The sequence below is a fragment of the Malaclemys terrapin genome, chromosome 15 (assembly GCF_027887155.1).
Source record: "Malaclemys terrapin pileata isolate rMalTer1 chromosome 15, rMalTer1.hap1, whole genome shotgun sequence".
Lineage (NCBI taxonomy): Eukaryota > Metazoa > Chordata > Testudines > Emydidae > Malaclemys > Malaclemys terrapin.
Genome location: NC_071519.1, coordinates 33,218,572 through 33,231,507, shown reverse-complemented (window position 1 = coordinate 33,231,507; position 12,936 = coordinate 33,218,572). Strand labels below are relative to the sequence as shown.

At 42.2% G+C, this 12,936-nt stretch overlaps 1 protein-coding gene across 7 annotated transcripts in view; it reads left to right on the top strand.

Moving 5' to 3' along the window:
- The window catches only part of SIK3 (SIK family kinase 3), a 148,401-nt gene that overhangs the window by 73,252 nt on the left and 62,213 nt on the right, over nucleotides 1-12,936 (top strand). For all 7 annotated transcript variants that reach the window (XM_054004830.1, XM_054004829.1, XM_054004835.1 and 4 more), the window contains exons 2-3: nucleotides 6,174-6,290; nucleotides 10,599-10,662. In XM_054004830.1, the coding sequence (XP_053860805.1) occupies nucleotides 6,249-6,290; nucleotides 10,599-10,662 (106 nt within the window). In that variant the 5' untranslated portion in view covers nucleotides 6,174-6,248. The remainder of the gene's footprint in view (nucleotides 1-6,173; nucleotides 6,291-10,598; nucleotides 10,663-12,936) is intronic.

Here is a 12,936-nt window from a genome sequence, read left to right as displayed (position 1 = left end):
ATACATATACAATGATGGGGTCTAAATTAGCTGTTACCGCTCAAGAAACGGGGTAGTCATGTTAGTCTGTATCCACAAAAACAACAAGGAGAGTGGTGGCACCTTAAAGACTAACAGATGTATTTGGGTATAAGCTTTCGTGGGTAAAAACCCAGTTCTTCAGATGAATGGAGTGAAAATTACTGCAGAACTAAAATTCATTTGCAAATTTAACACCATTAATTTGGGCTTGAATAGGGACTGGGAGTGGCTGGCTCGTTACAGAAGCAGCTTTTCCTCTTCTGGAATTGACACCTCCTCATCTATTATTGGGAGTGGACTACATCCACCCTGATCGAATTGGCCCGGTCAACACTGGCTGTCCACTTCTGAGCTAACTCCCTTCTCTTCATGTGTCATTATATAATGCCTGCATCTGTAATTTTCATTCCATGCATCTGAAGAAGTGGGTTTTTACCCACGAAAGCTTATGCCCAAATAAATCTGTTAGTCTTTAAGGTGCCACCGCTCTCCTTGTCAGTCAAGAAAGAGATCTTGGAGTCATTGTGGATAGTTCTCTGAAATCATCCACTCAATGTGCAGTGGCAGTCAAAAAAGCAAACAGAATGTTGGGAATCATCAAGAAAGTGATAGATAATAAGACAGAAAATATCACATTGCCTCTATATAAATCCATGATACACCCACACCTTGAATACTGTGTGTGGATGTGGTCGCCCCATCTCAAAAAAGATATATTGGAATTGGAAAAGGTTGAGAAAAGGGCAACAAAAATGATTTAGGGGTATAGAACGGCTTTTGTATGAGGAGAGATTAATAAGACTGGGACTTTTCAGCTTGGAAAAGAGGCGACTAAGGGGGGATATGATAGAGGTCTATAAAATCATGAGTGGTATAGAGAAAGTAAATAAGGAAGTGTTATTTACTCCTTCTCATAATACAAGAACAAGGGGCCACCCAATGAAATTAATAGGTAGCAGGTTTAAAACAAACACAAAGTATTTTTTTCATGCAACGCACTGTCAACCTCTGGAACTCTTTGCCAGAGGATGTTGTGAAGGCCAGTACTATAACAGGGTTCAAAAGGGAGCTAGATAGATTCATGGAGGATAGGTCCATCAATGGCTATTAGCCAGGATGGGCAGGAATGGTGTCCCTAACCTCTGTTTGCCAGAAGCTGGGAATGGGCGACAGAAGATGGATCACTTGATGTTAACCTGTTCTGTTCATTTCCTTTGGGGCACCTGGCATTGGCCACTGTCGAAAGACAGGATACTGGGCTAGACGGACCTTTGGTCTGACCCAGTGTGGCCGTTCTTATGATTGTTTACTATTAATTATAGCTCATTAGCGGAGCAGTGACAATGTGCTTGCTGCTGTACAGGACACACAGACATGTTCCTGCCTAGTGGAGCTTACAGTCCGACCCCTGGTCTCTGGGGTATTTTGGATTCTCCTCTCATCTGGCTGTTCTTTCTCTTTTGAAAAGTGCTTTTCCCATGATAGAGCAAGTGTTCAATTCCAAGGTAGCAAATGTCCTCTGTTAGGCATGTTCTTTAGTGTTTTAAGCCTTATGTTTACCTGCCTGTTTACAGTTTGCTATGGTAACATTCAGTTCCACATGCAATATGAGTCTGTTGCATTCAAGGTGCGAATGCCAGAGTAAAGCCCTTAACTCATGTAGTCTGTAGTGCTACACGGATGTGAAATTTCATGCACACTAATCCCATAGCTATTCAGCTAGCCGTTATTTATCCTGATTCAAGGATCCTAAGTAACTATGAAACATATTCTCTGTGTTTTTACATTTTACCTCTGTTTTCCCCCTTTCAAAAGCAGCCACTGCCCCCAGGACCTTTTTGCATTTAAAACAGAGCTATTAGGGGTGATACCACTGGTTGCTAACTAGTATTGTGGATGCAGCTATAGAACTGTTGGGTAATGCTAAGACTTAAAAGGTCTATCTCTTGTAGGGCTGTAGCTGTTTTGGGAAAGGACCTGGGTGAGCTTTCTCTAACCACAAATAAAGTTGTTCTATCTCATGTAGCTGTGCTCATGGGACTCAGGACAATCTTACTGTTGGAATGCAGATTTTGAAAGAGCCTGCAACCCGTTCCTCTCTCCCCCTCTCTCCACAACTGAGAGCAGCATTTGGTAGGAATATGCAACTCATAATGTGATGGGGATCTTGTTCTCTGGCTTCCCAGATTACTTCCAAATAGTGAATGTGTGTTTCAGATCTCGTGCCAGTGCGGTTTCTTTGTCCGTTGACATGGCATGTCCCAGTATGTGAAATGCTTGCCCTCTAAGCAAATGTTGTAGTCTTCTACAGACAAGCTGTTCTATAGTTGGGATTTCCAGTTTCTCCAGTTCAGTGTTTGATTGTTTTTAATGTAGTTAGGTAAATCACATCTCCTCGAACAATCACTTCTGTGTGGTTTTAACATTTTTTATAAAATATTGAAATGAAATCCAAAGTGGGGCCTCTTGGTATCTTGCTACTCCCTGTTCTGACAGCCTCCCAGCAAAGGGACAGGGGGAATCCATTGGGCTTTCTGAAGCCCTATCATCCCAGGAATGAGTTTCTGGCCAAAATGAGGAATCTGCAGAGAATTTTCAGTATTGCAAAAAATGTGGCATTTGGTCTGCTGTATGGCTGTGGTCTGGCTTTTAATCAAATTTCGGGAACATCATTACAAGGGTGTTGCTATGTGTGTGTCCATGCCACTCTGACTTGGTGGCTTATGGTATCTACCCTTCCTTGCAATTGGCTGTCTTTGTAAATAACACTAGAAAATCAAAGAAATACCACCACAGAATGTTGTATTGTGGTTCTTTTCTAGTGTGAAATGCCAACTCTAAACAGAAAATTTGCTGGTGGATCCCCAAATCATGGACTCATTTTTGTTCATCACCTGTTGGCACACTGTAGCGGTCACTCTTGCATTGCCAAGTGTCCTGGTTATTTTTTAGTAGGGTGGGGTTTTGGTTAGAGTGGACCATGCATATTTTGTGTGTGGATGTGTGCTGCGGAGGGTTTTGACTTTGCAGCATTGCTACAGATGCCCGCAGCATGTGTCGGTGTATTCCTTTCTGTCTTTGAGAGCAGACTCCATTTTGCTTATCCTTTTACTCTGGCATGGTTTGTGGATAGCGATGCGGTGAGAGCTAGCTTTTCTCCCTTCAGACTATAGCAGCGTGCAGCTGCTCAAACAGTTTGTAGAACAGACGTCTGTCCTTTATCCAGGTGCTTTCACTTAAACAATCTGTTTCCATGTATGATGGACACATGTTGCTGTCATCTGATCAAAGCCCAGCCCCTTTACTGGCACACTTTAACAGAGCTTTTTAATTTTTCCAGTGTAGCTCAATATTTTAAAAGCGTAGTTCAAAATTGGGAAAATGCAGTGTTACTTTTCAGGAAGTGCCTGCCTATTTCAGTTTCCTGGCATATTTGTGTAGCCAGCACTATACCCTTGTAGGGTTTCCACAGGCAAATCCCATGAGCACTAGAGGGGAAATGTTTCGTGATGGGTATGTTCTTTGGCCTCAGACAGTAGACCTGACTCTTGTCTCTGATCTGAACCTTGAGTCTTGTGTGCTCTGCCTACATATTACTACTGGATCAGATAAGTAGAAAGGAGTTCAAGAGAAGAAACACTTCTTCTGTATGCATAGACAAGCATGGGACTTTTTAGAAGACAATTTACCCTGGCATTCAAAAAATTGACTTTGTTTTTCACCTAATCACTTTTTTTCATTGTTTAAAAATAGCTTCTAACTTTTTAATGAGCACCTATTAAAAAGTCAGGCATGAGATTAAACTGATTTTCATCACAAACTAAATGTTCTCCATCTAAGCAGAAATCATCTCCATCTTTTAGAAGCTGATGGATCATTCACATTGCCTTTGATGCCAGTTTGATAACAATGAGGACCCAGTTTCTATGCAGTTGGGCAGCACGATCAAACATAACACAGTGTCTAGGTCTGGATACATCTCCAATACGTCTGTTAGTCTATAAGGTGCCACAGGACTCTTTGTTGCTTTTTTTAGGTCTGGAGCTGGCATGTGAGCTTAGATAGCTTCTGTGAAGGAAAACAGATGCAGAGAATGAAACTCCGGCTTATGTAACAAGATGGGGATTCAGACTTGTTTGAATGAGGCTAGGGTAGAGGGCAGCTTACGTGTCCATCTCCAACCTATATACTTTGGATTATGCAGGTGGTGATATATGTGGAGTTCCATCTTCTGGAATGTGATGCACTGATACCTTAAATACAGGCACATATAGGTGTTGAGGCTTGCTGCAGAGGAGCAGTTTAATGCCACTGCAAAGAAGTGATGGGAAAGCAGAGGGAAGGAGGCTGTCTGGGGTGGAAGCAAAGGAATTCTTTGTGATGTGGAATTTTTAAAGATCGGCTGGGTGGAGGTAGTAAGGTTTGCTAAATAAGAAACATCAAAAACTGTAGGTTGTGCTTCATGAAAAAGTATCTTACCTGAACAATTAAATGTCCAAACACATAACTAACTGGCCACCTGCCTACAGTGGGATTTTTACAAACCATCCTGTCGGTGCTGATGTTCACCAGTCCACACGTAGAGGGTAACATTTTGTTATGCAAAAATAGAGCACAAAGTAAATTTCACTGCTGTCAGTTTCCTTCTGTGTGGGTTTCTGACGGATGCTTCAGTTGATCATGAATTAATAATCTTTTTGGGAAAACACTGAGATTAAGGAAGGCTTTTTTGTTATTGTCTGCTGAGGCTTTTTTAAATTAAATAAGCCTTCTCTCCCCCACCCTCACTTTACATCCCATTCCCATGGTTTCTGATGATAGGCATTGGAAGGTACCAGTGATTTTTCTCTGGCACGTTGAACTCCTTGGCTGTGTTTTACTGTAGGTGGAAAGGTTTTGCTGGCTTGACCCTGCCAGTCGTCTGTTCTCAACCTTGCTTTGATCAAAGCTGACAAAGTTTGCTGATTCCTCAGTTTTCTCACTGACTTCCTATCCCTTTGAAGCCTCTCCAATTTCTATACTGAGGTGTCATTCATAAAATGAATTAAAATAATCCTACTTCTTGGGAGTGTAAAGATTGTAGTTTGAGCCTTCCTATCTGAATTATCATTCCCAGGCAAAATTTTATGTGAAAGTAGAGTTAAGGATGAGAGTAAATCTCCGTAATTTAGGGTAAAACATATTGCAGGGATGATGTAATTATCCCAACACCAAACATTATAAACATAGGAAATTCACTGTTAAGGGTCAACATCAAAGAAATCAAACATGCTAAGATATGGAAATGCACAATTAAGGTACCCCAACAAACTTAACTTTGTCTTGTAGTGATACCCGGTCGTAACTGTGTGATTAAGACACTGTAGGTGTTTGTGGTCCCAGATAAGATTAAACCAATTTTCATAGGTGCCTTAAATTTTCTTCTCTCTCTCTTCTTCCTCCCCCCCTCCCCCCCATTATGGCTTAGGGATTTGGTAATGATGCGCACCCCTGGTTCAAGTCCAGTCCAGATCTGCGGTGACTGAAAGTTGTTGGTGGATGAAGTGTGTGTCTTGCAGTGTCACTGCCTGTGCGGTTCCTGTTCTGTTGACAAACAGGATTTCAGTGTTCAGGCTGAGTTGGGCATCTTTCATCAGCACTTAACCTGACAGCCTTGCTGCTTGTATATTAATTAAGATGCAGTGGCGACAAGCTGCAAGTCATCTTTTGACTTGTAAACTGAACAAATGGCAGCTGGGAATTTCTGGGGACTCAATCCAGGATTCCAGGAAGCTTCTTTTCTAACTAGTCACTGGTGCTAGGGTGACCATTCAGATACTATAGGAAGAGGGGAAAACATGAAACCCCAAGATCAGCATTGCACACTTCAGTGGCATACGTTCTTTTTTCTCGTTAACGATCAGAAAATTAAATACATCTCCTGCATGTTGCTGGAGCGTAGTCTGTACTAAAGTGGGAGAATTTTCCTGAATCAGCTAGACAATTCTTCAATGGTCAGCTCTTTGGGACAGGGACCATGTGTTTGTTCTGTGTGTGCGCCTAGCACCAAGGGGCCCTGGTCCTTGATGAAACTCCTAGACGCTATGGTGATACAAATACTTAATTCTGTATAGTCACTAAGTGAGTGACCCATTTCTTTCTTTCTTTGCCAGGTTGCTATAAAGATCATTGACAAGACACAGTTGGATGAAGAGAACCTCAAGAAGATTTTTAGAGAAGTTCAGATTATGAAGATGCTCTGCCACCCGCATATTATCCGATTATATCAGGTATGAGCATTGTGTAATGGGCTTTTCCCTCCTGGTGCGGGCTATGCCACAGGCTTACCCTGTGCAGTAGCATCACATATAGGGCTGTTTCTGTACTTTCAATAGAGTAAAATATGGGGGAAAAAAATCTATTTTCAGGGTTACAAAATACCTTGATTTAAAAAAACAACTCTTCCTCCTCCTCCTCCCCCCCCCCCCCCCCCAAAAAAAAAAAAGTGTTTCAGTCGCTAGTCCTCTGTTTTCCTGGAAGATCAAATGTCCTTTGAGGGCAGCCTCTTTCCGTTTGTTTATGGCTATTGTGCGCCTTTCAGTTTCCCAGTTTAGACTAGCTGTGTTGTCCTCAGTGGAAGGTGATCATTGACAGTAACGGTGGTAGCATCACTCCAGTATTTTGTTGCAGTTTTTTCTCCAGCTTTTCTGGCTTTCCTTACTTGGCAAAAAGCACCAGGGAAAGGTCCCCGCTGCATGCAGTGTGGGATGAGCCCCTCGGCTCTGTGCAGAGGTGTGGGTTTGTACATACTGCTCTGGAGGTGCCACTCTCACTAAAGGGTCAAGTAGGACAACAGAGGGGATCCAGAAGTGATGTGGCACCTGAGTGAAGTGAATGGAGAACTAAATGGGGACTAAACCCTTGGTGAAACTTTAAATGTCTTGTAAAAGGTCCTGGTCCTGGACCTCCTTGACCAGGCCATCTGGAAAAGGACTCCCTTTCCTGTATCCTGCCAATATTGCCTGTTGGGTGACAGGCTGAAGCGGAACTGCCTTTCAGCTACAATCTGCTGAGCTGAAGATGCAGAAATAGAATTAACAAGTAGGATCCCTTTATTTCCTGCTTTAAAAACAATGGATTAAATTGGAAAGCAGAGACAGCTTCTGTGTGAGCCAATGGAGTGTACTGTCACATTCGTCTGTCTGCCATTCCTGAGGGCTGGATCATGAAGTAGGGAAAATGCCGTTGTCTTCTCAGGCTCGGCGTGCATTAAGTTTAGCCTGAGAAGGAACTGGGTTGCCAGAGATGCATTAGAACCAAAAGTCTGCTGTGGTGTCTGTAGCTACTTGTCTCTGCTGGCTGGCAACACAGTTTGAACATTTGGTGTATCGGTTGCAATATTCAGGGGCTTATTTTCCCTGTGATTTAATGGGGGGCTCTGTATGTTTGCCAAGGAGAGGACACCATGAGCACTGGTAGAGACTGCCCTCCCCTAGAAACAGCTGCTGTCTGCTTGAGGCAAAGCTGCGTCTAGTTATTGTCTCACTGCAGTCAGTGGCTGTTTAGACTCAGAGGAACTAAAACTGAGAATCTCGGGTGGAAAAGGTTAATGACTTGATACCTTGGCCAAAGAGCCATGTGTGAGATGCCTGTGACAGCCATTTGAAGAGTTGTACAGGGTGACAATGCACAGGCAATATCCTCTCTGGAAGAGCTGGTGCCTGTAACGCTTTTTTGAGCCAAAAGCTCTTGTCAACCTATTTTATACAATATAAAGCCCCAGAGAGAATACGCCGAGAGATGGCAGCCATGTCTCCGCTCCGCCAGGGTTAGAACACAGCATCCTCTGTGTGGTGTTTTTCAGCTGGCTGTTCTAGGGGGTGCTTTCCACAGAAGTTTTATTCTGATTTTTGAAATAGTGCATGGTTGTTATAAAACACCTGCTAAACCTGAAATCAAAGCCCTTTTGTCATTAAAGCCTTTCCTCCCCAGCCATTCATTAAAGATCTGAATGGCACATTTCTTTAGGTTTGTAACACTCAAAACCAATAAATGCAAGAGGAGAAGGTGTCTCCAGTACCTGAAAAAATGTAAGAGACCAGGTTTGCCTGGAAACAGGAAGATGTAAAAAACACCCAGATGTTTTGTTTGCACATATGTGGAGTAACTGTTAAGTGGCAACTGTTAACCACATCACATGACAATTGAGTAAAGCTGGATAGCACATTCTGAATCTAAGGGCTTGTCTCTGCTACACTCATTTATTAGCTTTTCTGGGAAAAGAAACAAAACCTGCTGGTTAAAGAACTGCAGTTGTCCAGATTGGACATCCTTTTTTTAATCTAAAGGTTGCATGTTTCAAGCCCAAACTCTTACCAAGAGCCAACGTGCTTAGTGTCTCTCTCAGCATGAGAGGAACTGTCATCTCAAATGTAGCTGACTATTTAGACTTTCTGGAAAAGTTAAATGTAATCAGTGTTTTCAGGATTTTAAAAATCCTGCAGAAACATGGATGTTAAACCAAGCTCACCTGAAGGGTTTGCAGTCCAACTGTTTCAGCATTGATAACTGGAAAATGAAACTGACTTCCTTAATTTTTGTTGTCCAAGTTTCAAGCAATGCGTAAAATTAATAGCATAATTGAGGCTTGGAAAATTTCCCAGAGATCAGCTTGCCCAAGGACTAGTCCTTGAAGCCATGGTGGAAAAACTGTGCTGCCGTGCCCATAAAAGCTACTGTTGCCAAAGCCACTGCTATGCAATTTAAAATAGTAAAAGATCAATGTATTGCGTGTAATTGTGCATTGTCAGCCAACTTCCTATTTAATAAACATTTGAAAGGTAGCTTTCTGTCCCTGACCTTTCTTAGGCCAAGTGTTCCAGCTGGGCATCTCTGCATGCTTTCTTATCAGTCCTGGGGGAAGGAGGTTCACAAGTACAACCGTGACTTAGGAGTACAGGTTTCATGTCGATGGGATTTGTACTCCTAAATCAGTCAAATGCTTTTGAAAATCCCACCCTTGGATCTTGTCACAATGCTTTGAGTGCAGTGCTCCCTCTTTCCTTTCACATCCTTATTTCCCTCTCCTTCCTTCCACTTCCCCAGAGATTTCCCCCTCTATTTTGTGCAAATGCATTAATACTAAAATTCTCTCGGATTTTTGGGGAAGTGGAAGGAAGGAGAGGGAAATCCGAACAGAGAATTACTCTCTAATTTTTTAATGTGTCCCCTCAAACTCTTTTACCTACATCCACCAGCTTACCCATGTGGACTCACCCACACATACACACTCGTGGGCACACTTTGAAGCTTGCTGCTAGAAGATCCATTCCCTCCAGTTAAACCAGTAGTGGCACCTGGGCTGCCTTACTCCCTGACTCTCATCCTCCATCCTGAGCAAAAACGCAACTGCTCCAGCCACTTTTCTCCCTGGCTTTCCTTCCCCTTCCCCTGGCCTAAAATAGCAGCAGAGGCTCCAGGCTGCTTTGTTCTCTTCTTCTACACGTCCCTCCTCTGAAAGGATCGATGCCCCCACACCCATCTGCTCCCAGACTTGCCCCGTCCCTCGTGGGAAGGAGCATGGAGCTTCAGCCGCTCTGCTCTGTCTACTCCACGTTCAGGTGAGGTGAGTGTTTTGAGCCCTGAGCATGAAAAGCTAAAAGAATGTTTAGATTTGGAATCTTCTCTTAGTGTTAATGCTCTTAGTGTCGATAGTAAGAGGTCAAGAAATTGGCCTGTTTAAAACATGTTATTTTGGGGCTGTGCCTTTTAATTAAACTGGAATCCTTTTCCGCACCCTCGGCTTGTTCTGGCATACCCTGGTATCACCAGGGCAACTACCTCTGCAGCTCCCATCGTCCGGGGTGATGTTACCATGATGGGTCCATAGAGAAACTTACTGTGGCCTGGTCATCTATTCTATGGCTACTAGAGCAAGTCAGCTTTGTAGTGGAACTATCTGACCTTTCCCAGGGACTAATTTTGGCATTTAATTGGCTTGCTGAAAACGGGAGAACTAGTTTTGATACTGTAACTGGCCTTCATTTGTTGGAGAGCTCCATGCCCACTGAGAGCCCTGGAAGGTTTTTATAAAGATTGGCATTGTTTTCTCGCTTAAATGTGAAGGTTCCCTAGAGCAAAGCTCTTGAGCCAATCGCTTTTATGATTGATAGATCTTCAGTCATTTGAAAGTCATTTACTAATTCGGCAGGTAGTCCCTCCTTTCGAAAAAAGTGTCCCTAGTTATTTGAGTGTTTCAGAGTGATGAATGATTAATCCGAAGGTGAACTTTTCAGTCTTGGCAGCCCAGAGAAGTCTCTGAGGTTCTTGAAACAAGTGGAGACTAGCAACTGAATATTTTGTGGGTGGGATGCAGAAGGATTTAAGTAGTGTTTAAAATAGCCCCTTTAATGATCATTCTTCTTTTCCCCTCCCCGCCCCGCCATTGCTCTCTAAAGCATTGCAATCCACTTCTTTTTAATTTGCTGAAAGCGGTTTGTGTCAAAGTTACAAGTAACAAAAGAAAATTCCAATTAGCTTCATTTCCTTTTACACTGGGCAGTCTCTTTAGCTGTCACTTTGTATCCTTGTGTGTTCAGGTTATGGAGACGGAGAGGATGATTTATCTGGTGACAGAGTATGCTAGCGGAGGGGAAATATTTGGTAAGTACGCTTATTGCATTCTTTAATCAGATATTATACTTGGTCAACTACAGTAAGCTGAAAATAGCTGCCTCATATCTCCTGTCCTTCAGCCCTGGAAACTTCCATTGACAAAGGAATAAAGAATACAATCATTTAACTTAAAGGAAAAATAAACCATTCCATTTAAAAATGCATCGTCTGTGTTTTGTCAGGGGGATGAAGAGGTTCATTCTTAGAGGCAGTTCCATTTTTCTTCATCCGCATGCTGACACTTGGGATTAAATGTATTGCATATTGGTTTCAGAACTGCCTTTTAAAGAGGTGCTAAAAACTTCACTTCCTGGCAAGCTGTAATGTGAGATTATTGGCTGCAGCTGCGATGGTGTTTGATATTAGTGACCTCTAAGCTGACGGGCCGTCTTGCAGCTCTGCAGTCTTTTATACTTCAAATCATATGATTTCTCTGAGATTTCTGATATTTTTTTATGACCTGTTAGCCCTGCATTCTAAAGCCTAGAAGCATCATTTTAAAACTCCATTTTTTGCTAACACGGTTCTAGTTGGGTTTTCTTGACCAGTGTTTGTCTGAAAACCATATAATGGTAACTGCCTTAGAATCACAAAATTGCTTTTACAATGATGACTAATGAAAAATCTGATGGTATTTTACTCACATGTCAAAGTTCTTTGCCCCAGGTAACTGAGTCAGTATTTTGCAAGGTTGATCTGTATCCGTTTATCTCGCATGAGTCTTGTTCAGTTTGGTCAGGAAAACAGGTCTGAAAATCACACTAATAACTTTGTTTAAACCCAGTTCTAGGTAATATTGTTCTGATCTCGGTGTGGAGCAAAATCTAGAGACACATCTGCAAAAGCCAAAGAGTTCTCTCTTTATTTAGTCTTCTCTGACTTATTCCTGTTCAGTCAATACTGAGATTATTATATCTCCTTTAACGTCAACATTTATGTTTGCCATGAAAATAAGAAAAGGCTCTGACTTTGCTGGAGGAGACGTGAGGGTGTAACAAAGGACAAAGCTCTTAATGAAGCAGGGATTCACCAATTCACAGCAAAGTCATTGTGGCAAAATTACAAACTTCATAGGAAAAGTTAAGTCCAAGTTATGCCAACACAAAAGCACCTCCTGGGAGCTGAAATCTGCTAAGTGCTATAAAATTCTTCACATTTTATCCTGAATGTTGTTCCTTTTACCTGGATCCCGGGAAAATGCTCCTATTGGAATTCATGTCTTATGGGGAAGGGTTATAATGTGTGGTAAGCAATATCTGCGGTGTCTGAACAGCTTCCTGGCTATTCTTGTACATGTTGGAGAGGGAAGGCAGATGTTTCAGTTCTCAGCAGCAAGTAAAGCAATACTTGTCACCTCTATAGTACTTGCTATTCAAGGATCTCCGTCTCTTGTAGGATTCCTGGGATGTAGGCAAATGTTACTTGCTGCCTACAGATGAGGAAGCTGAGGCACAGAGGTATTGAATAAATCACTATGTGACCCTGGGCTGTTGACTGAGACAGTACTCTGGTCTGTGCATGGTCCCCTGCTCTGCTAGTCTAGACAATACTACCTCCTTTAGAGAAAGCAAACCAAAAATCTGTGGGTAAATAACCAGAGACTTGAACGATAAATTGCTGGTAACAGTTCTAGTAGCCTAAAAAGCACCTTTAAAAATAAATAAAATAAAATATCTAACGTACTGACATTTCTCAATGCCTTTGTAATTAATAGCTAATGACTCAGTAATTATTAATGGAAGAATCTACATCCATTACTTCTCCCATTATCCTCCACTGCTCCTTTGATTCCTGCTTCTCTAAGGAAGGGGCAACTTAAGGAGGAAACAAGTTATAACTGATAATCAACAAAAAGAACATGAGTACTTGTGGCACCTTAGAGACTAACAAATTTATTAGAGCATAAGCTTTCGTGGACTACAGCCCACTTCTTCGGATGCATATAGAATGGAACATATATTGAGGAGATATATATACACTGTATGTGTGTATATATATCTCCTCAATATATATTCCATTCTATATGCATCCGAAGAAGTGGGCTGTAGTCCACGAAAGCTTATGCTCTAATAAATTTGTTAGTCTCTAAGGTGCCACAAGTACTCCTGTTCTTTTTGCGGATACAGACTAACACGGCTGCTACTCTGATACCTGATAATCAATAGGTTTTCAGATAATCTACACTTAACTTTGCCCAGCTGAGCCTTCTGCTAGCTCTCCAAAGCAGCAGTTTTCAAACTGGGGGGCGGTAGCACAACGAAC